The sequence below is a fragment of the Phascolarctos cinereus genome, unplaced genomic scaffold, assembly GCF_003287225.1.
Source record: "Phascolarctos cinereus isolate Bilbo 61053 unplaced genomic scaffold, phaCin_HiC Scaffold_8;HRSCAF=390, whole genome shotgun sequence".
Lineage (NCBI taxonomy): Eukaryota > Metazoa > Chordata > Mammalia > Diprotodontia > Phascolarctidae > Phascolarctos > Phascolarctos cinereus.
In genome coordinates, this window is record NW_027556291.1 from 28,209,564 (window position 1) to 28,233,282 (window position 23,719).

The 23,719-nt window shown below is 45.4% G+C and overlaps 1 protein-coding gene across 1 annotated transcript in view; it reads left to right on the top strand.

Moving 5' to 3' along the window:
• Positions 1–23,719, top strand: part of GABRA3 (gamma-aminobutyric acid type A receptor subunit alpha3) — a 162,467-nt gene that overhangs the window by 44,883 nt on the left and 93,865 nt on the right. Inside the window, exon 3 of the mRNA XM_020975081.2 lies at positions 366–487. Within this exon, the coding sequence (XP_020830740.1) occupies positions 366–487 (122 nt within the window). The remainder of the gene's footprint in view (positions 1–365; positions 488–23,719) is intronic.

Genomic DNA, 23,719 nt, shown 5'->3' on the forward strand with positions numbered 1-23,719 from the left:
GGCTGGACTTGGAGATTGCCTAATTTCTCCATCATACATTTGGTGCCTGATGCCAGAGGCTGCAACGGTAAACCAGCTTGGGCCCTGGCACCATCATCTGGCTGGAGGGCTATGGAATCCAGAAAACTGCAGTCAGTACTAAGTCAGTGAGATGTCTCCCACATTATCTTTGTGCTGAATGGCAGGAGACATTTCTGTCCCAGGCTGTAGACACAGGGTCATATCAGAGAAAGATGGACAATATTCCTGGAGAAAGTGAGAACTGGGTTTAAGAAATTTCAAAGAAGATGAAGAGAGTGGGCCTGAGTAAAGGCATGGGATTATATCTCCTGTTTACATTTGTTTTTTTTCTTCCAATGCTCTAGGCTATCTCCAAAGCATGGTCCAGATATTCCGGATGACAGTACTGACAACATTACCATCTTTACCAGGATTCTGGACCGTCTGTTGGATGGCTATGACAACCGGCTAAGACCTGGGCTCGGAGGTGAGTCTCTAGGTGGGAATCATGTACCATATTAGTTGCTGTCATCTGCCAAATGCCCTGAGCTGTGCTGTTACAGTAGCATAGGCCATGTTCAGTTAGCATGGTCTCAGTCTTTGGATCTTGGAGACTAGGCCTTTGGTCTATGGTGAGGGTTATGGGAGAAAGTCTTGTGTTGTGCTTAATGGGAGCTTGGGCCTCTTTCTCACTGTTTTCCCCATGAAGCTCTATCCTTAGGTAGCTTTAGTATAGAAATGTGTCACCATTTACCTTTTGGAAGGGCAAACCTCAGCAGCAGTGGCCCGCTGGCCCTGTCTCTCTGCCTGGGCTTGGCAGCTTTCATCAGGAGTGTCCCTCGGGCAGTGGGTCAGGACTTGCAGCCTTCTTGGGTTTCACGTGGGGTATTTCCCCTTTGGAAGTGAGCAACAGTGTTCAGCTCATGGCATATTCCTGCTAACAAAGAACATGATCTTCCCTGGGGAGCTCAGCCTGGCTTTTCCTGGCAGAGGCAGCAGGAGCAGCCAGCAGCAGGGAGAATTGCCTTTACCTCAGAAGCCCTGGGCACTGTTCAGTTTGAAACTCAAAACGTGAGTAATTCACTGGCTGAGCTTCCTCAGTTTCTAGTCTAGAAACACTCTGCAGGATTGGTATTTTGTGTACTGATAGGAGAGGGGATGGCGGCAGCTGGGCACCTTGCGTGCAGGGCTTCTTTATGTTGCCTGGGTGGCCTGAGAAGATTTGTCTATACCTATTTTCTAGAGTGGGAAGTGACCTAGGCATGGCTTATGTGCTTCTCTGGTCACTCACCTCTTGGGGCTGATTGGTTCTAGACCTTTGGTTAAGTGAGTTTCCTCACAAATTGGGGCTTATGGGCAAAGGCATGGAGGCAATTTAACTAACATTTATTAAATACCTACTATACGGCAGGCCCTGTGGATATAAAAAGTCATCCTAGCTTTGTTACCGAGTCATCATAGCTACGTTGTCGAAGGGTTAGAATTGGAAGGCACCTGAAAGGTCATCTAGGGCCTGTCTTCAATGAGCTTGTTTCACTGGGGGTTACTTCTAGAATATGCATGCAGATGAGTAAATGCAATGTTGTTTGAGGAAAGACAGAGGACTGACAAGAAGTATTATTAAGACAGGATTTTGATAGGGTTTTTTTTTTGTTTTGTTTTTTGGTTAGACAATGGGGTTAAGTGACTTGCCCAGGGTCACACAGCTAGTAAGTGTTATGTGTCTGAGGCCGGATTTGAACTCAGGTCCTCCTGAATCCAGGGCCGGTGCTGAATCTACTGTGCCACCTAGCTGCCCCCAAGACAGGATTTTGAACACAGGTCCTCTGACAGCATTTTTTCCACTCTACTTCTTACTAAAAAGCTTCAGTCCCCCCATGATTCTCCAAATCCAGATCTGGGAGGACTGAGCATAGGAGATGTGCCCTGCTCTGTGCCTCTTGGGCCTAGAGGAAAGGGTTAAGGCATCAGGCTAGCCCATCCGTCCACTGGGTTTATCACTTTCTTCCAGAATTAACCACAATCCCACTAATAGCCTTGCTTCCTTGCATTTCTCTGATGAGTGGATCAATACAGGACAAATCCAGCTGAAAGGGGAGCTGGGGGACATTTGGGCCCTGTCAGGACTCCGTAGCAAATACAGCTCTTTGGAAGCTATTAATAAGAGTGGTGGAGGGCCTCTGGAGATCTCTTTGAGGCCCCTGATTCAATGACTCCCTCGAGCCTTTTCTTTGTAAGATTTAAAACCCTTCCTCAAGCCATTTTGGTAGCCTGGAATGCAATGGATGCCCTTGTCTGGATAACCAAACAAAGGCCTTTTCCCACCAGAACCAGATCAAACAGATCCTGTATGTGCCAAAGTTACTGGGTTCAAAGAAGGGGAGAGGGGGGACCTTGGGGAAGTTGGGCTGCTAAGACATTGTATCTGGTTCAAGGGATCTCCAAGGGAAAGAACCTTGCCTCTGCTTTCAGAGGACCTGGGTCCAAATCTTGGCTCTACCTGTGTAACCTTGGATAAATCATTGGATCTCTGTGGGCCTCAGATTTCTTTTGTGGAAAATGAGGAAATTGGATGAGATGAATTTGGAGGTCCCTTCCAGGTTTCAATCTGTGCTCTAGGCCAGGCAAAATGATGTTCTTCAGCCAGGATGAAACTCAAGGACCATCTCCTCCTTTCTCTGATCTTGATTCTCCCCGCTAACAGAAAGCGAGCTCCTCTTCAAATCAGCTTAGCATGCTTTGCTCTGTCTCACTCTGCCTCATAGTATCCTTAGCTGTCTATACACTGGATCCTTTCTATTGGATCACAAGTTTTCTGAGGGCAGAGATCAAGCCTTTTCTCTGGAGCTCAGAGCCCGGCACTTAGGGAATGTTTGGTCAGTTGGACTTAATTGCCAGTCTATGGGCTGGCACCCAGAGGGCCTGAAAGAGCTAATTCATCTTCCTCTGCAGCGTCATGGAACCCTCTAGCCGGGAATAACTGCCTTTAGTAAGAGGCTCTGGCTCACTGAGCATATCATCCTTGTCACGGCTTCTGATTCTAGTGGGTGTCTGGGCAAATTGGCGGCCTGGGCAGGAATCAGCAGACATGTCAGACTGGGATTGGGCCCCAGGTGCTGCCTTTTTACATACAAAATCAGGAGTCTTCTGGACAAGAACAAAGCATCAATGAACCGGGTTGGGGAAAGATCATTTCCTAAGCATTATTCAGGCAGAGGGCAAGGGATTAGAGCATCGAACTTTCCAGTCCAGTTATTTTAGGTTGCCTTCTTTGTAATGGGGAGGGGCATCATGGTAGGGACCATTATCCCCATTTTACAGATGAGGAAACTGAGGCTTAGAGGAGAGAAGCTTTTAGTAAGGGGCAGAAGTGGGGCTAGAATCTGGGTCAGGTCATCTTATTTTCAGCTCAGTATTCTGTGGATGAGACAGCTCAGGACTGAAGTTCCTAGGGGGATTCCAATCAGATTCATGGCCAACGAGACAACTAGAATGGGTTGGACCCACAAAAGAAATGGCCCAGAACCCCAAGTGAGTTGGTAGAGTTCGGTGGGAAAGAAGGATTCTAACAAGAACAGAGTAAGTGGCCAGAGTGGGATTGTGGCTAGGAATTTTGAGGGGCAGGTCACCTGGGTTCCTTGCCCCCATGCTATGATCTGGAAGTCACTCTGGTCGGCTCATTCCTGCTCCTTGGATAGAAGGCCAGATTAAAAATAACTCCTATTTCCCAAGTGCTTTAAGGCTTACAAAGCACTTTCCTTGACACAAGCCCATAAAGTGGGAAGGCCAAGGAGTATTAGCCTCATCTTAGAGATGAGGAAACTGAGACTCAGGAAAAGGGAATGACATGTTCCCATGGTCCCATAGGTAAACAAATTTCAGAGACAGGATTCAAACCCAAGCCTCCTGACTCCAAGTACAGTGTTCTTCCCATCACACTAAGATGTCTAATCTCTGCTGGGGTACCATCACTCCTCTCAGCCTCACTGCATATTATCAGGTCCCCTATTTGCCTTCTCTGCAGATTTGAGGGCAATTAAATGAAGCTGGCTCAATGGATGCTGAAAAGGAATGGGGTAGGTGGGAGAAACCTAGAGTTGGTGTCTTCTTGTCACTTGTATTCAGGGTGATGAAGCCTTTGCCTTTGAGAAGAAGGCCAGAATGCAGATGTCAGGCAGATTGCTGACGATGGCAGGCTGGGGTCATCTAAGCAGATGGCTCATTCCTCCAAAGAGAGTGCTGAACAATACGCAACCATTCCTGAGCTGGTTGGGAAGGGAAGCTAGGGGAATAGCGTTGGACACTCAGCTGGAGTGGGGGCCTTGTGTTAGGGGGCAGATGAGCTCTGGGCTCCTGGAAGGCAGAAAGAATTGATCTGGGATCTTCATAAGAGAAAGGTTAGTAGAGAATGGAATAAGAGCCAGTCTCTTCCTTCTCCAATCCATCTTTTACATGGCCACCAAAGTGATATCTTTAAAACCCAGATCTGACCACATTACCCCCTTACTCAAAAATCTTCAGTGGCTCCCTATTGCCCCAGGATAAAATATAAAATCCTAAGTTTGACTTTTAAAGCCCTCCACAATCTGATTCCCATCTGTATTTCCAGTCTTGTTTTATTTTATTTCCCTGTATTCCTTCCCATTCCAGTCCCATGGCCTGCTTGCTGTTCTTTGTGCACAATGTTCAATTTCCTACCTCCTTGCCTTTGCACAGCTGGCCTCTCCCCATGCCTGGAATGCACTCCCTCCTCACCTCTGTCTTGTAAAATCCCTACCTTCCTCCAAATCACGACACAGATGCCACCTCCTATACAAGGCTTTTCCTGATTCCCCCCAGTTATTAGCTAGCTCATTCCCTCTTGAAATTACTGTGTGTTGCTTTACAACACAAATTTACATTTACTTACTTGTGTGTAGGTAAATACTATAGAATGTAAACTCCCTGAAGGCAGAGGCTTTTTATTTTGTTCTTTTCACTATGCAACTTGCACATAGTAGGTGGATAATAAATGTTTGCTGATCATTTTGCTGAAGGAGATTTACAGAAAAGTAGGGACATGGGACTTGGTGAAGAAGCTCTGACAACACCTGATCACATGGGGACTCTCTGTAACTGGTCAACTAGCTACTGTTGGGTTGCCATAGGCAATAATTTACCACCGAAGCCCACAATAAGTAGTCCTTCAGTTTCTGCTTGACTGCCTCCAAGGAAGAGGAACCCATCGCCCACAAAAGCAACCTGATTCATGTTTTGACCATTCTAATCATCAGAAAGTTTTTCTTGATTCCTAGCTGAAATTGGAATCTCAGCAGCTTCCACCCAGTGTTCCTGGCTGTGCCCCCCGAGACCAAAAAGAACAAGGCCAACCCTTCATGTGACATCCCTTCAAATATTTGAAGACACTTTCATGCCATTCCCTGAGTCTCCCCTTCTCTCCATTAAACACGCATCGGTCCTTCGTGTCTTCCTCTTGTGTCATGCGCTCAAGGATCTTCACCATCCTACCTGCCCTCCTCTGAACACCCTTCAGCTCATCAACGTTCTTAAACAGCGACTGTGGCATTGAAGCTGGCAAGGATGGTGAAGCAGAGTAAGAACACGTCCTGGAGGACATTGAGGAATTGTCTTAAAAGACCTCAGGGGAGAAGAGGACACCGAGAGGTCAGGAAAAACAAATCCCAGACTATATTACTAACCAAAGATTATAGATTATATTATTAACCAAAAAAGCCAATTGAAGGCACATCCATAATTACTGAGCCATATGCCTAATTTTTCATATGTATAAAATCTTTGTTAGAATGATCTACAGCTGTATCTGGGGTATCCCTTGATGAAACTACGAGAAGGAAACAGACAAGGCAGGCCTTTACAAATAATTTTCTATAACAGATCGCCATCTTTACAGTCACAAAATTAACAGAAAGGTACAAAAAATACAAGATCCTGCTGGGTTTCTTACTTGTTGATTACCAAAAAGCATATGACTCAGTAAAAGAACTGAGTGATTTCCCAGAAGCAATTTAGCCTCTGCTCTTCTCCCTATTCAGTTATGGGCCTGACGTGCTATTTATCTGCAGTGTTTGTCCTAGATATGTGTAGTGATATATGAACCCAACAGACTGGCCATCCAATTGCATGTCCTCGTCTGTGCAGTAGGCCTTATTCATCATTGAATTTTTCCTGTATGGATTGTAGAGAACCATAAACAATTCTCTTCAGCAGAGTACATCTTTCTAGCCACACAATTGATTGCAAGGTGCTGGGAAAACAAGGTCCAGCTATTTTGGTTACTTGCTGATCACAAACAGGCATTTGATTTGGTAGAACAAAACTCAGCCTTAATGTCTCTCTTCCAACAAGGAGTCTCTCATGCATATGCTAAGATCAGTCAGGATTCCGTGATAATTATGAACACTGAGCAAGGCATAGGACTGGGAGATGTGTGCTAATCAACGTCAGGTGCCATTGACTTGGAAGGGCTCCTCCAGAGAATCCAGGTGTAATAGGGAGTAGACAGTGAGGTCATCTACATGCTCCAGTTTGTGGATGACATTGTGCTAGTCGAATCGAGTCTCAGAACATTATAGGGCCTCCTCAATGAGGTCTGTGCTTACTCAAAACAGATCACCCCAACAATCCGCATAGGAAAATCAAAATGCATAAAGAAATGTCCACCGTCCAGACTGAGATGTACCATTGGATGGCACATCCATTGAATTAGTACGCACGTCTAGGTCAGATTCTTTGGGTGGACAATGGATTGAGCCCAGAGCTGAGTAGGAGAAGAAAGGGGTGTAGATTGTATTTGGGAAGCCATGCAGTGCCTTTAATGATCTTGAGCTGTTCCCCACCATGGAAAGCTGTTCTTTTAATAGACATGTCTTTCTGGTGATGCTCTGTAGTTGTAAATGTTGGAGCACCACAGTCTCTAGGCAACTGAAGATGCAGATGATCTAATGGGCAACAGGGAGATTCAGGCTAAGTGAAAGTAGCCTGTAACAATGGTTGACCTATGCACAAGAAGTGCTGGGAGGAACATAGGTTTGGAGCCATATAAATGGGAAAGCGAGTTAGCTGGCCATGAAGTGAGAGCTGGGGAGTAATAGGTAGAGAGGCTGAATGCTACCTTGGTGCCCACAAAATGTAAAGAAGCCTAGAGGAAGACCTTCACATGTTTGGAAGATCTTCTGTGAAGGATCTAGGGAAGAACACAGACAAGAACTTCAGAGAATAGAAAGGTAGGAATGAGTTGTAATCTGCTTCAGTGGAGGAACATCCACGTTGATGATGGCACGCTAGAGTTTTGGGAAAATTCCAGATTTAGAATCAGAGACCTGGTGTCAAATTGCAGGTAATAACATTACTCGTATGGTCTTGGGCAAGTCACCTAACTCAGGGCTTTAGTGTCCTCATTCCAAAAAAAATAAACATCAGGAATATATTTGATGGCCTCAAAGTTTTCTTCCAACTCCAAATCTCCAATCCTATGATCTGATGTCAGATTCACTCAATACTTATGCTTTGGTCATTATAAAGGATAAAGTAAAGAGTTTTGGCTGTATTAAAAAAAAAAGCAAAACTGAGTGTCAACTCATGCAAGTCTACATTTGTTGATTATCCGAAGCTAAAGGAAAGTTAGCCGTTCAGAATTTGAAGTCATTAGCTAAGCACTCGAACTGCAGGTACCCAAGAGAAGAGGTCTGGGGACTTCCAAGACTAACTCCCCCAAGGAGCTTTGCAGAAGCTATAGACTATTGCCTGATACATGCTTGTTGACTGACTGATTGATAGCTGAGCTTCACTATTGCTTGTTTCTGTCTCTGGGGAGCCTTGGAGAAATATTTAGTAAGCAGCAGAATGTTGATGTGGCGACTTTCCCCCTAGATATGGCACTGTTTTATTTATTGTCAGAGTCCTTCTGTTTTTCCCATCTGGTCTCGACCACTCCATGAATGTGCTGTTCTGCCTGAGGGTGTGGCTAAGAGTAGGACCAGTCAGGGGTTGAGACCAAGAGCCTTCTGGGGTGCAGGAGAGGCTGGCTGGCTCTGGTTCTGCCCTTCTCTCTGAGCTTCAGCTCTGGACAGCTTCTGGTTACCAAGAGCACTGCCCCCATGGAAAATGGTTGGGTCTTCATGGTGGTGAAAGCAGAAGGTCTTTGTATGGATGATGGCTTTTTCTGGGGGGGGGGCAGAGTGGTGTCTTCTTGACAAAGCTTCTTGGAGCACAACCTGGCATCAAATCCTAGGGTGAGCTTAGTAAATGTGGCACTTCCCTGTCCTTAAGGAAGACTCCAGCTCTTGTTGTTCCTGACCTATTCTTAGTCCTTTCTCCTCGAATCTCAGAGTAGGGACTTCAGAAATCATCTAGTCCAACCCATACCTGGCCAAGAATCACCTTAAAAATCTCTCTGACAAATGATCATCCTGATTGCATTTGAAGATGTTTGGTGACAAGGAACTCACTACTTTTTAAGGCGGCCCATTGGACTCTTGGACAACCATGATTTTTAGGAAGTTTTTCTTTCTTGGGCCAAAGGCTGTCTTTCTGGATCACCCAATGACTAAGTTTAGTTTTGTCCACTGAGGCCAAGTAGAATAGTCCAATCTTTTTTTTCAGATGATAGCAATTCCAGATTCTTTGGGGCTGACAGTATAGAGGTCACAGAACCATAGAATGTTGGACCACGGAGGAACTTCAGAAAGTGCCTAGTTTAATATCTTCATTTTACAAAGGAGAAAACTGAAGCTCAGAGGAAGGAAAAGACTTGGCCAAGGATATACAACAAGTTTGTGGTAGAGCCTAATTTGGACTTCAGTTCTCCTGACCCTTCATGATGTCATGAAAGTGAGCATCTTTTGTCCTCTTGGTTGTGATGCTGGAAATGTTAATTTAGCTTTCAATATTACCCTTCCCCCCAGTTTCTGCTCTGGGCATTCATCCTGAGAAAGGGAGGCGGATAGCTGGGATTGCAGATTAGGGATCTGGGAGGAGCTCATTTGTGGGAGGAAGGGGCAGGGGGCATAACACAAGGAAGATGGATGTTAGCTGGGAGGTTGAACTGGATGGCATTCTCCTGCCTCCACCTGGATGAGAAGAAGAAAGTGACAGCTGATGGAGTGTGATTTCCTCCTGGGAAGCCATGTGGTTCCCAAGCCAGAGGAGGAGAAAAAGTGGGCCCTTGAGTCAGGGAGACATCTGCCCCACCCTCAAAGAAGACAAACCTCAGAGGAATGGGATGGTTTATGAGCAATCTGTCTGTTGAGTTGTTCACTTTCCAGATGTTCCTTCCACCCCAATGCGGATTTCGAGGGTGTGGAGAAACTTGTAGCCTGCCTACTCCAAGGCTGTGGGCATGGCTGTCTGGGGAGCTGTTCCCTCCTTTGATGGTACCCAAGCCCAGCCATGCCCCTGGTCTTGTGTCCCACCATAATGAACAGGAGGAAATGGTCTTTCCCAAGCTGAGTGGGCTACAAGGGATTGTTTGGAATGGGAACCAATTACCTAAGGTGAAGACCTATAGGTGACTCAATGGTACCCTTAAAGGCCCAGGGAGTTGAGTTCTCTCTAGAGGTCATTGGCATACTTGCTGATCAATTATCAACCAGCAGATTTTAGCTCCTTTGTGGTGGCTGATAGGAAGGGAAAGGGCAAGCGCATGGGGAGCTTGTGAAACCAAAATCCCATAATTCAGTCCCATATCAGCATTGTGGCCTTTTTCTCTCCGCTCTGAAAGTGGGAGCCCCAACTCTCATTTACGTAGGCCCAGAAGGATGAGTAAGCACAGAAATAGAAGCCCCTTTTGACCTCTAGAAGAGGGGCAGTGTTGGGCTTGGATCCATGTTTGAATCTCGCCTCTGACACTGGTTAGCTATGTGACTCTGATCAAATGCCTACCTGTCTCTGAGCCTCAGTTTCATCCTCTACAAAAGAGGAGTAATGATACCCATAATACCTATGTCACCATGTTATTAAAAGGCTCAAAGGGGGGAGTAAGCTATGTAAAGGGTTTTGCAGACATGACAGTTATTATTTCTATAACACGAGCATTTCCACTAAGAGGCCCAGGGCCAAGAGTTCCAGTAAGACACAGTAAGCTCCCAAGCTCAAGGATCTCATATGCTCCTCTGGCTAAGGACAGGAGAGAACAGAGGGGGCAAAGGCAGCCGCCTCCCTCCCCCAAGCACTTCCTTCACTGTACCAGCATCCTCTAGGATTGATCACCCATGTTGTCGTAAGCTGTGGTTTAGTGACCCTTCAAGAGCAGCAAAATTCAGCTGAAAAATATCTTCTAAAACTCTGGAAAAACAATTGGAGTCATTAAGGCCAAGGGAGGTAGGAGAAAGGAGATTAATTTCCCCATGTGAACCAACTTCTCTTCTGTCCTGATGGGTTGATTTACTTGGAAACAGCTTCCCAAAGCTTCTCAGCTTGAAGGTGCTGTACAGGCCCAGCAAGCAGATTCATTTGGGGGCCCACTCCACTGGTTTTTCTATTAAGCCTTGGTGACAGATTGATCGCATCTGGAGGAGATTTCCTAAAGTGGATTGAGTCCTACCTTGGTGGAAATCAATGCACAGCCCAAAAGATAAATGAGTCTGCCAGCTGCCCAGCAAGTGCAGCCCCTGGCCCGAGCAGCAGTGAGTGCAAGGGCAGGACCATAGAATAGGTGTAACAAAGCGCCTGCACTGTCTGATCAAGCTGGAAAGGTGGTGGAACCAACTTTCTCATCAGCTAATGTCCTGTGCAGGGAAAAGCCTGCTCATTCATTTCTTCTTGTTGATTTTTTATGTATGGGCTCCTGGAGGTGTGTTTGAGGAAAGCCCTGGGCTCAGGAGTTAGGATGCCTAGATTCTAGTTTCAGCCCAGCCACGGACTTGGGGCCTGACTTTTGGCATCTCCCCTCACTTAAATGGAGGTAATCATGCCCGACTTTGAAGGTCATTTTGAGCATAAAATTAAGTGGTAGATTTAATTCAACAAATATTTATAAAGTGCTAGACTTAGAATCAGGAATTAGAGCTCCGAGGTTTATTGGCTGTGAGGCCAAGCCCAAATCACTTTTTTCTTTCTCTGAGCCTCAGTTTTCTCGGCTATAAAATGGGAATAATAATATTTGTAGTACCTTCCTTGCAGGGCCACTGTGAGGATCAAATGTAGAGTACTTTGCAAGCCTTAAGAAATGTAAATTTCAGCAATAATAATGATAATTATTATTATTACTATTATTATTATTATTATTATTACTAGGGCAAGTATTCACATGGTGGTCAGAAGAAGCCATACAAGGACATTCTCAAGGTCTCTCTTAAGAACTTCAGAATTGATTATGTGGCATGGGAGGCACTGGCACAGGACCACCCAGCATGGCATTTCCTCCTCAGAGAAGGTGCTGTGCTCTATGAGCAAAGCAGAATTGAAGTAACCCCAAAAGAAATATGAGATGCGCAGATTTAGAGAATCCACCCCAAGGTTCACGTGGACCATTTGTGCCTGACCTGTGAGAGAACATTCCAAGCTCATATTGGTCTGATCAGCCACAGTTGGACACACTGAAACCTGACTGTAGAGTAGAAATGTCATTTTGGTCCTCTTTGAGAATGGACAACAACCTTCGTTGTAAGTCACTGTACTAGGAGTCGGAGAGTCAAAGATGAAGAGAGAGTCTTACAGTGCCTGACACAGTAGGTGTTTAATAAGTGTTTGTTGATGGCTCAGGTTAGACCCTTTCTAGTGATAGAGGTTGCTGTGCCGCCATGCTTGGTAATGTTCTTCATGAATTGTGTCTAAAAAGATTTCTTCCTGTGGTTGAGCTGAGCCTCTCTGACCTAACTCAGCTGGGCCTCAGATGACAGGCCTAAGATATGCCACCCTGCGTGTGCTTGAAGCTTCCGCAGTTTGGAAAAGGTCCATGAGAGCTTGTGCTGCTCCTTGGGCCTTTCCTTCGAGACCCCAGGGCCTGAGCTGTCACAGCAAGATGAGGCATCAGAGGAGGGTTTTGGTAGAGCCGTGCATGTACTGAAATAACTCAAATACCTTACGTGATATTCTACATGTACAGTGATATCCCAGTTCTCCAAAGAGCCAAAGGGTAGAACACTTAATTAAGCTTCTGATTCCAAGTGTTAAGAAAATGTAAAAGGTACTCTCAAAGTGTAAGGCGTGGTTTTGATCTAAAGTGGGCCCCTTAGCAGAGGGAAGGAGCAGTGAGGCAAATGACCACTTTTCCTTTTCTCTTATCAATTCTTAGGGAACGGATTGCAGTACATGGGAGGTGTATGGCAACTTCAGTGATCCTCAGGGCCTACATCAGTCCCGGTTACCTAAGGGTTAGTCAGGAGAACTATGGAAGTCCAAAGATGCTGTTCCAAGAGCATGCCACTTGGGCAGCTGTTACCTCAACAGTGAGATCACTGGAAGATTGTTTGGATGGCATCACATCCTTCAAAACTTGGGACTTTCCAAGGGTGTCTATCTCAAAAGGAAATCAGTCTACCTTGGAAGAGGCATAGGTTCATAGATTTCAAGCTGGAAGGGACTTTTGGGGTCATTAAATTGTTACAGCTGAGATAGGAGAGAGGTGCAGGTGGTAAACAGAGAAGTTGAGAATTGAGCCCAGGTCTTGAGTCCAAGCCAAGCAGCCTTTCTTCTTTCCCACAATAGGAGAATGCCCAGCCCACTCTCCATCTCTTTGACAGTACCTCCTGTGGGTGCCAGTCCCTTGGTTGAACATGAGGAAACATTAACAGGAAGGGAGAGTTGGCATGGGAAAGGGCACGTGTGCATCAGGAATCCAGACAACTTATTTTTAATAAAGCAACTTCTATAATCAGCTTAATTATCCTCTCAACAAATACAAATGGACAAATCAAGAGAATATTAAATCAAACCCAAATTGAAATTGCTCAAGCTCTTTGAGCCTGTGAAGAGCTGTGGGTATTATACCTAGCCACAGGGCCTACATGAACTACAAACCCACTCGTTGGGATTTCTCTGGGCAACCTTCCCCTCCCCCAGTCATCCATTTGGTCATTTAGAGAAGCCCAGGCATTCTGTGCTCTGGAGACAGCAGAATGGCAGAAATCACTGCTGAAGGTGAGCAGGGCAACCCAAAGAGAGCTATTTCTTTGGAAAGCATTGGCTTCAGTTGGTTTTTCTTTTTTCTTGGGGACCAAAAATATAGCAAAACCCACTGGAACTGGGAGACAGGTAAGTGTGATCAGATGCTTACTGAGCTGGCCCCAGGCAGAGAATTCGAAGGGACCTCCGGGCCTGAGTCCAATCCTCTCTCCAACACCCCCCCCCCCAACCAGGAAAGCCTCTGAAGACTCCTGGTGATGGAGGACTTACTACCTTCTGAGGTAATTAAGAAACTTTTCCTGCCATCAAACCTAAATCTGTCCCTCGGAAATCTCCACCCATGGTTCCTGGTTCTGCCAAAGAGAAGAAGTTGAGGGGGCAGCTAGGTGGTGCAGGGGATAGAGCACCAGCCCTGGAGTCAGGAGGACCTGAGTTCAAATCTGGTCTCAGATCAGGCACTTGACACTTACTAGCTGTGTGACCTTGGGCAAGTCACTTAATCCCAATTGCCTCACCAAAAACAAAAACAAAACAAAACAAAACAACCAAACCCAAAACCAACAACAACAAAAAAACAAAAAACAAAACCCCAAAACAACAACAACCCCCCCCCAAACAAAGAGAAGATGTTGAATCCCTCCTACACAAGGCTTGAAGACAGCTATCATGTCCCCCTCAATCTTTTCTCCAGGGTAAATGTTCTTAGCTGTCTCAGTGGGGTTCTAATATGGTATGGACTTCAGGTCCCTCACCATTCTACTTTCCTCCTTGGGACCCTCTCCACCTTATCAATGACTTCCCAAATGAAGCATCCAAACCTGAACTCAGTCCCCTAGATGAGGTCTGACCAGGGCAGAGGACAGAGGGGTTATAATCTCCCTAGCCCTGGACACAGTGCTTCTCTTAATCCACCCCATGATTGGGTGATCTTTCTAGGCTTCTGTATATGATAAGAATTCTTTATGTGGAATTAGGGAATTAGAGATCAAAGTATTTAACCAGTCTCCAATTGGGACCAACCTTGCCAAAATTGTGAAATCATAAAATTTTGTGTTCTATCCTCCCCTTCACTCTTAGTACTCAAATCTTCAGATGGTCCTAATTTCAAGATCTTAGTACCCTAATGCTTCCCATGCCTTTCTTTTCTGTCATCAGTCAGCTTGTCAGTCAACAAGCATTTATCATGTGCCAGGACCTTTATTTAAACTCAGGCGCAAATGGCTGAAAACAATTAGCAATGGAAGGCATTACACTTTATTTGCTCAAATGAGCCTCTTGATATCTGAGGCATTAGCCATGAAGTGAGGCTTAGGCATGGGTCCCTTGCAATCACATTATGTGGGCCAGTCCTACCTTTCATCAGTCCCTTTGAGATTAGTGGGCCCCTAGGAATGAACACAGATGCAAAAGACAAAAAAAGATGAATGTAGTTTTGTGAACAACTTCACTCAGTGGAAGGAATAATTTCTTGGAGGCTCCAAATGGACAAGGCACCAAATGAGTCCAAGGGAAACTATTCGGGCAGGTTTAGAACACACCAATCAGCTTCTTCTGGGAGGCTTTGTAGGGAGGAGAGGATAGGAAGGAGCCCTGTCAGAAGACATCTGGCATGGGGCCTGGGGTGCCACACAGCACTGACAGCTGGAGCTTTCGAGCCCGGGGAGGGCTGGGAGCAGCTTTGCTTTACCCATCTGTGCCCTAGGACGTTGTCAGTCTCCACTTGGAATCAAGATGGGACTCAGGGAATTGGTGCTGGGCAGTGGGACAGAAAGGGCTCAGCATACATTGAAAAGATGATCAGGGAAATGACCGAGTAGCTGTTTTTAGAGTTTTCTCATGGTCAGAGAAAGGAAAGCAAATGAATAGAGGGGTGGTGTCTCCCAGATGGGCAGAGCAAGGCACCCACTCTTCACTGGAAAACTTTGCTTTTCTGTCCCAGTAAAAATAAGGTAGAAGAGCTATATAATTTCTGGCTGTGGGCTTCATTTCCTCCCGTGGATTAGGAGAGAAATAACATACAGAGTGCACATAATGGGCCAGCATTTATAGTATTAGATCGACTTTGGCAAGGAACACTGCATGGAATTATTGTGCAAATTGAAAACGCCGATGGGATTTTTTTACGCAAGAGAGAAGACTCTTAACTACAGGAGACATTGCTTTGGCAAGACAAGCATACAGATGGGCCTTCTTGGTTTCCAGCTACAAGGGGATGAAATGGAGAAGGAATTGGTATTTGGTTCAAGAGTCATTTGGTTGAATAGTTTTCCTCCCCCACCGCTCCGTTGTTGACCACGTGTGGCTGGTGAACATTTAATTTCAAATAGGCTAGGGTATTATTGGAGCTATATTACTTACTATTCATAGGCTTCATGTTGCAATCACAACCATGGAAAATCTCTGCTGGTACAATGGCTTCGCTTTCTGGGAATTTGGTCCTAAGCAGTAAGCCAAATATGTGGCCTAGTAGTTGTCCCACCTCCCTAGGCATGAGGTCCCACCAGGCTGTCCCTTACCCAAATGCCAAGTGAGGAGGAGAGCTAGGGAAGTATCTGAACTTTCTATTAGTCCAGGTTCATACCCGGTGTATATATCTAGACTAGCAGTGTTATTGAACTGAAGGGGATTGGCAGGTTAATTTGGAGCTCCCAAATGTCGTAAGTTAGGTCTCATGCCATAGGGTATGAAATGCAAGAGCTGACTGCTAGATTCTAGAATCTCATATTGAGAAGTAACCTCAAGACTTCCCGTGCCATGGAGGGGGCTTCCCCTCTGTAATATTTGTGACAGGTAGTAAGGGAGATGATGAGTGGCCCTGATTTTCTTAGTAAAATAGAGCTAAGAGAAGGGGTCTTGGAGAGGCATAGGGGGCTTGAGGGAGGGGAATGTTTGAAATAGCTGCCTCAGGGAGTGTGATAGGTAATTGGGGAGGAATGAAAGGGTTGACATGCAACAGTGAAGGCCCAGTTGAGATTAAACAACAAGAACAAGAAGGGGGCCCAGTTGGAACAGTCACCTGACTCCTTCCAGCAATGTTCAGCAACACTGAATTAGAAAGAGAAATGGAGGATCATGGGGGCTCCTCAAGATTGAAGACTAACAAAATTTGAACAACAGAAGACTAGGGGGTAAGGAAATAGAGAGGAGAAATCAATACTGTGAAGAAAAGAAAGTGAGGTTGGGCCAGGGGTAATAGTTTGGAAAAATAGAGAAGTATGAAAGGACTAGAGGTCATAGTGAGGAAGAAGACTAAGTTCATGAGTGAGGCAGTGGGAAAAATGGAAGGCAAGGAGACTGTGATTAGATAGGGGAATTTCAGAGTTCAAGATGGTGGTGGGGAGATCTCGGGGACGACCACCTCTGTGGGTGGTGAGGCAGAGTGAATATATAGTTGAGGTGTCGAGATTAATGAAGTGGATGGCCAGGATGGATGTTTAAGGAGATATGAACGTACGTTTTGTTGGCATCCCCAAGTGTGAGGGCAGGGTAGCGATGGAGACAAACTGAGCCAGTTACTGAACTCCTTGAGAAGGGGAGGAAAATGACCTTGAGTCTGATATACTGTGGTGACAGGAATGTGAATGGGGATGATAGTCAAAGATAGAGGGAACTTTAAAGGGGAAGTTGTAGAAGATATAGAACGTTGGCATCAGAGGGAGGGTCTGGAAAAGGCAGTGAGGGAGTCTGGTGGATGTCCACTCCCCGTCTTGGCCAAATTGGTCAGGGGGCATAAGAGAAAGAATAACCTACATTAGCCAGAGATACAGAGTCTTGTAGGGAAAACTAGGTTTCCATAAGCACCAGGAGATAGAAAGAGTGAGATGAAGAAATCTAAGATAGAGGGGAGCTTCTTCATCAGAGTGTTGGTTCCCGAGGTCCTGATGGAATCAAAAGATACAAGTGAATATGAATTGCAGAAAGCTAGGATGGAGGGAAATAAGAATAAAATACAAGAGCAGTTGAGGAGCAGATGTTGATTCAGAATCTTGGAGAGGAATGCAGTAGGACCTAGGAGTTGGCCTTTAATAGGAGTGGGTGAGAACCTAACTGGTGGGAATCTCTACCCTCTGGGGCCTGGGATTACTGCTGTGGGGAGCTAGCATTGCTTTCCTCGGCGGTGAATGTTCCCCGTCTTTGCCAATTTGCGGGGGGGGGGGTTGTGAGGTCTAACCTCAGAGGTGTTTTGATTTCTATTTCTCTCACCATTAGTGCTTTTGAGCATGTTTTCAGCTGGTCGTTTATGGCTTACAACTCTTTTGCCAATTAATCATATTCGTTCATATTCCGTTGGGGAGGATGATGTGCTTTGTGCTGATTCCTTGAATATTTTGGATAACAGACTTCTATCAATGAGATTTGATGTCAATATTTTCTTACCTCTACACTTTCTCTTCTAATTTCATCTTCATTTATTTTATTATTGCAAAAGCTTTGGAATTTTATGTGGCTAAAATTGTTTATTTACTCTTTTATAATTACCTCTCTATCATGTTTGGTTAGGAATTCCCCTAGCCATTACTGTGAAAGGTACAGTTCCTGATATGTAGTTTTCTTCTTCTCCCCCTCCTCATCCTGCTCCTCCTTTTCCTTCTCTTCCTTTTCCTTCTTCTTGTCATCTTCCTTTAACATTCAGGGTGTGTACCCATTTTGATCTTATTGTGGTATGTGGTATAAATTGTTGGTCTAAACCTAATTTCTTCCCAACTGTTTTCCAGTTCTCTTAATAGTTCTTGTCAAACAGGGAGTCCTTCCCACACTAATTTCTGTTCTTGGGTTTATCTAGCAATTGCTTTTGTCTCCTATTTATCTAATTTGTCATCCTGATCTACTTTTCTGTTTTATAAAACTAGTACCAAATAGTTTTTTATGACTACTGCTTTATGTATAGTTTGAGTTGTGGTAATGCTATGTTCCCTCTGGTTGTTCTTTTTCTCATTAATTTCCTTGAGGTTCTGGACCTTTTGTTCTTCCAAATTCTGAGAGTTCTCCAGAGCCGTTTCCAGTCATGAATCACATCTTCTCAAGGCTCAGTGATACTTAGGAGGTTAAATTTGCCTCCTTTTGCTAATTAACATCTCTCTTTGATTATCATCCATACTTTCCGTATTTGTATATAGACATCTGAGTAAGGATTTTTATCACTGGCCGTCTTATCAAATATTATCTTTCATCATTGTAGAGTGGAAATAAAGACATTTTCTCAGTGACTTTAGGAAATTTTTTCATCCATTGGGTTCTTTCAGATGAAAAAGAAACATCAGGAGATATACTCCTACTATTCCTACCGGCATAGGGATTGATTGATTGTTTACTGCCTCCCCCAGTACCTCATAAATTGTGTTGCACATAGTAGGGACTTAAGAAATGCTTGAATTAACAAATGACAATTCCATCCGACAAATATCCATATTAAGCAGTTAACATGTACGAGACACCGTGCTTGGTGCCAGGAACGTGAAGATGAAAAATTACACAGGCCCTTAAGGAGAACCATCTAAGATCCTTCATCCCAGTAGACTGTAATAATTGATTGGATCACTGACATATAAAAATTTCATATATCAAGTCTCTCTCTAGTAGTAGTATCTTAGAATCATAGACTATTGCAGTTGGAAGGGCCCTTAGACGTTATCTAGTTCAACCCCCTAATTTTTTCGATAGGGAGACTGGCAATGATTTTAGATGAAGCCTGCCTAGACCCAGGGGTGGGAGTGGACCACCTGATCTCTGGAGGTTCCTTTAAACTATTTTCTATGAATACTGATCATATATATCTGTCTGATGTAGTGCTCTGGCCTTCTCAGGAGGAATAGAGAATATAAAGGCTAACAGCATTAAGGACCCAAATATGGTTTCAGACTAGGTTGATGATGATGCTTAAAAAAGAAAACTAACCCACCAAATGATTCCAGTCAAATTACACATTAGAAAGGCTTTTAAGAAATGGGGAGGGGGAGAGAAAAACTTGGCAAGTATAGAAACTGAGGCCCACAGAGAGGGAGTGACTTGCCCAAAAAAGGTGGCAGAACTGGGATCTGAGCCCATGTAAGTTGACTCCAATTCTGAACCACACTCGATACCTGAAGATGTGTTTCTCTGTTTAAAAAAAAAATTACAGCTAAAGAAGGGGTTCATTCTTTGCAGGAAACAAGGGACAGAATGAATGGGGAAACACAACAGAATCAAGTGTCTGGCAGTGCATACTTAGGACACAGCAGATGAGTCCTGCTTGGGGGGGAGATGGGAGAAGCCAGGATCCAGAAATTGGGTAGCGGTTGTTCCAAATGGAGTTAGGGTAATATATAGAAAGACCCTTGATTTTGAGCATGCTTTCTCTTAAGGCTTCAAAGAAGATGATATTAACATGGTGAGAACAGAGGAACTTGGGACAGGTTGGAACCGTGCTGGGTCTGAAACTTACTGGATATTATTGAGAGCTGTGAAATGGGTCTTCTCCTTCCTGCTCCCAAGGGAGAAGCTCCCGAAGCCTTCATGGGTAGTGGGTAGAGAACGTTTCCTTGGAGCTTTAGAATTGTCGCTAATTAGGAAGAAGGGTAAACATAGCCAACGAACATGAAGACAGAGAGGCAGCAGGGAGGTGTCCTAAATTCCCAATTGGTCATCCTTTTTCACAAAATAAGGTCAGATAGAATTAGAAGCTTAATATTAATCTCAACAGAGGAGGTAGAGCTGGGGAAGTTGGCCCTGAGATTGAATGGATTAGGGCTGTTCAGTCAAGTTAGACGGTTTTAAATCGGCTGTGGCTGACGAACTATGCCCTAGAGCACTCTAAGGACAGACATGAAATAGCAGAGTCTATAATGATTATATGTGAGACCCTGCAGAGGACTGGTGAGCTCACAAATCACTGAGAACTGGTGACGATGAACTATGTATTTTCTCCCTCCCTCTCCTTCCTCTTCCTCCTCTTCCTCCTTCTCCTTATTCTATCACTCTTCCTCTTTCTGTCTCTTTTTCTTCCCTCCTCCTCCTTTTCTCTGTTTCTATCTGTACCTCTGTCTTGCTCATAAAGATTTAAGACTCACCCTTCTCTTCCTCTTTGCTTTCCTCTCCTTCCTATAGCTAGGAATGAGATGCCATCACCCCCTCCCCCTCCAAATAGTCTGAATCATTCAAAAGCAAGCACCTGGAGGATAGGCAGGTGTTAAAGTAAAGAATAATCCCAACTCATCACGACAAAAGCCAAACAAAACAAGCACATATTTTGGTTTCTTTATTTTTGATCATTGTCGACCAAAAATATTGCATTGTGGATGAATATGGGAAATAAATAGTCTGGCCTCAGGAAGGCTGGGCTATGTTTTTTTTTTCTGAATATGTATCAGAGAAAATCAAGCTCTAACAAGACAGATCATACGGATGGAATGAGACAAAGGGGCATTGTCACATTGCAAAACCCAAGCCTATCGTCTGTGAAGGTCATAGGCTCATAGGTTTAGAGCTGGGGGGAAGCTTAGAGACTCACATTTTTAGAGGACAAAACTGAGTCCTAGAGAGGAGGAGGTAAAGGGCACAGTGAGGACTTGAACCCGGGTCTGGTGTCTCCAAATCCAGCCCTCTTTCCACTGCATCATTCAGTTTCCTCATCTGTGAAATGAGGATAATGCCCCTTCCACTGCCTACTTTGAAGAATTCAGATGTCCTCATCTTAGACACTGTGTTCTTGTCTTTTTGAGTGGATACCTTTATCACTGGAAAATTTTTAGAGCCGGCCTCTCCATCCCAACCACTAATTAAAAACCATGATGGGTGTGGGTATGTGGAAAAGCATTCAGAGAAATGGCCTGTCTCTTCTTTCCCAGTCAGTCATATGTGTTTAGGTAGCATAGTAAAAAGAGTCCAGTTTTTGAGTTAGGGGCCTCAGGTTCCCATGCTAGCCCTGCCGCTTCCTGTCTGTTTGACTGGGATCAAGGTGCTTAATTTCTCTGGTCCTGACCTGTATAGTGCAAGGATTGGGTTAAGTAACTTCTAAGATATCTTTTATTTCTAAATCTATGATTCTTCCCCATGCTCACCAAGAAAAGATGCTAGATCCTTAAAACCGGACCCAGGAGAGACAGTGTAGTAGAGTGGAGAGAGCCATGGGTTGGGAAGAGTAAGACCTGGATTCTCTGCCCCTTATAAGCCCTGTGACCTTGGGCAAGTCCCTTCCCTTCAATCAGCCTCAGTTTCCTCATCTTTAAAGTGGTAATAATACTACCTTTATGACCTACTTCATAGAGCTGCTGTGAGTAAAGTGTTTTGCCAACTGTAAAGTACTCCAGAAGTGAGATAATCCATCAGTGTTGTTACATTCAGTTCCCACATGGAGCACCCAATGTGTGCCTTCTCTCTTGGGGATTTCTCCTACCTGCTTCCCTCTGTGCCACAGTCATGGCCAGTGTCCCTGCTGCCACCTCTGACCTATAGCATCCTTGATGCAGCCTGGGGAGCTTCAGAGAGTTGCCCAAAGTGGCCAGCATCTTGGTGTAATTCTGACGAGAGCCAGGGCAATGAGGAGAGTGATGGCACCCTCAGGCCACATTTCCATAGGAGCAAGACTGACTTTGAGAAGGGGTTTCACAGGACAGAGCCCACACTCATTTCCTCCTTTTTCTTTCCCCTTTCTTTCTTTTCCCTCTCTCCTCCCCCTTTCCCCTCCCTTCTTCCCTCCTCCCCTCTCTTCCCTCTCTTCTCTCTCCTGCTCCATCATCCTTCCCTTCTTCATCCTCTGTCCCTCCCTCTCTCCTCCCTCTTTTCCCTTCTCTTCTTCCCTCTCTCCTCCCTCTTTTCCCTTTCCTCTCCCTTCCCTCTCTCCTCCCCCTTCTTCCCTCCCTTCTCTCTCCTGCTCCATCATCCCTCCCTTCTTCCTCCTCTGTCCCTCCCTTTCCCCTCCCTTCTTCCCTCTCCTCTTCCCCCTTCCCTTCTTTCTCTCTCCTGCTCCATCTTCCCTCCCTTCTTCCTCCCTCTCTCCTCCTCTGCCTCCTCCCTCCCTCCTCCTCTCTCTCTTCCCTCCCTTCCCCCCCTCCCTTTCTTCTCTTTTCCTTGCTCTCCCCAAAATGGGCCTTGCTTTTTTTGTTTCCTATACTGCTCTTTCCTCCACTTTAATCTATTCCAAATGGTGGCAAGGGCCCAATTCTTCAGACACCTCCCTCCCTCTTCTGCTCATTTCCCTGGCTCTCTGTCACTTTCACATTCTTGGGTATTTCAGGAGTCCGTGAACAGATTCCTCTCTCCTTTCCTCTCCTCCCTCCTCCTCTTCTGCCTCCTCTTCCTTCACCACCACATCCTCCTCCTCCCTCCTCCTCTCTCCTCCTCCTCCCTTTGGCACTTTGTAATCTCATTATCAAATTGGCTGGCTCATCTCTGCTCCTAATTGTCAGGCCTTGCTTTTTCCAGCTTCAGTCTGGGAGGATCTCTCTCCCCTCCTTCCCTCCCTCCCCTCCCACTTTTCACGCAGCCACTTTCAGTCTCGCCTCCCAACCTTGGTCTCTCACTGTCTCTGCTGGTCTCTCGTTATTTTTGTCCTACCTTCTGTGTTTGTTTCTCTTTTGTCATTTGCCTGACCTCCTTTGTGTTTCTGCCTGGCTGGCTGGCTGCCTGCCTGCCTGTCTGCCTGCCTGTTTGTCTGTCTGTCTGTCTCTACCGCCTTTTTCCCTCTGGGAACTCCCAGGGATGGCACCTCCTCATTTTGCATGGCAGCCATAATCAGAGGCTGCTGGGAGTCCATCCTGAGATGAGGAAAATGATTTCCCTTTTAAGAGTCTTGTGATCCCGTGGGAGATTATTTGCTGACGATTCCCCAAATCCCTTAGCATTGGGCTAGAGAATCCCTAACTATAAACATGGCAGAACTGAAAGAGATCTTAGGGATTCAGTTCAACCCCATTTTACAGAGGCAAAAATGGAGGTCCAGAGTGGGGCTGCAATTTCCCCAAGAATGCACAGCACCAGGGCATCAGAGTAGATGGGGTTAGAAGCCTGATCTGCTGTTGTCTAGGCCAGTGTCCTATCTGAGAGCTGTTCCTCCCCCTTGACATGTGAGATGCCAATGAGGGACTTAAATAGAGAGCAGGTGAAAGCTGGAGTGAGCTGGGCGTTTTGGCCCTGACCCAAGCCCAAGGCTGTAGTCATCCGTGATTATCAGGGTCACGTCTAGAAATTAACTTAATTCCTGACAAAAGGCCCCCAAAGGGTGGACTGGACAGAATAATTCCAGAAGAAGAGCAGACAAGAGCATGGCGGGGAAGGGGGTGGCACTGGGGATTTAGGCCAACTTGGGCAATGACTCCCTTAAGTGCATGATGCTAGCACCAGAGAGGAGGAAGAGCAGATTCCAAAAGAAAAGAAGAGGAGGCTTTGTCCAGTATTGATGGGGTACATAAAAAAGTGAACGCTTGCTCTGGGAAGACTAAAGAAGTCAAGGGGAGGAAGCTGAGAAAAGGTGCAGGGGAATCTGAAGGCGCCTTTTGTCTCCCAGGAGGGAGCAGAAAGGAAGATAGAAGGCAAGAAAAGGGACGAGATCAGCAGCAGCCTGAGTTCTCAAGAGACACTGGAGAGTTCTGATGGAAGGGGGTGCACCCTTCTTCCTTCCTCTTTCTCTCCAGATGCTACCAGAGACTCTTGCCAGAGCTTG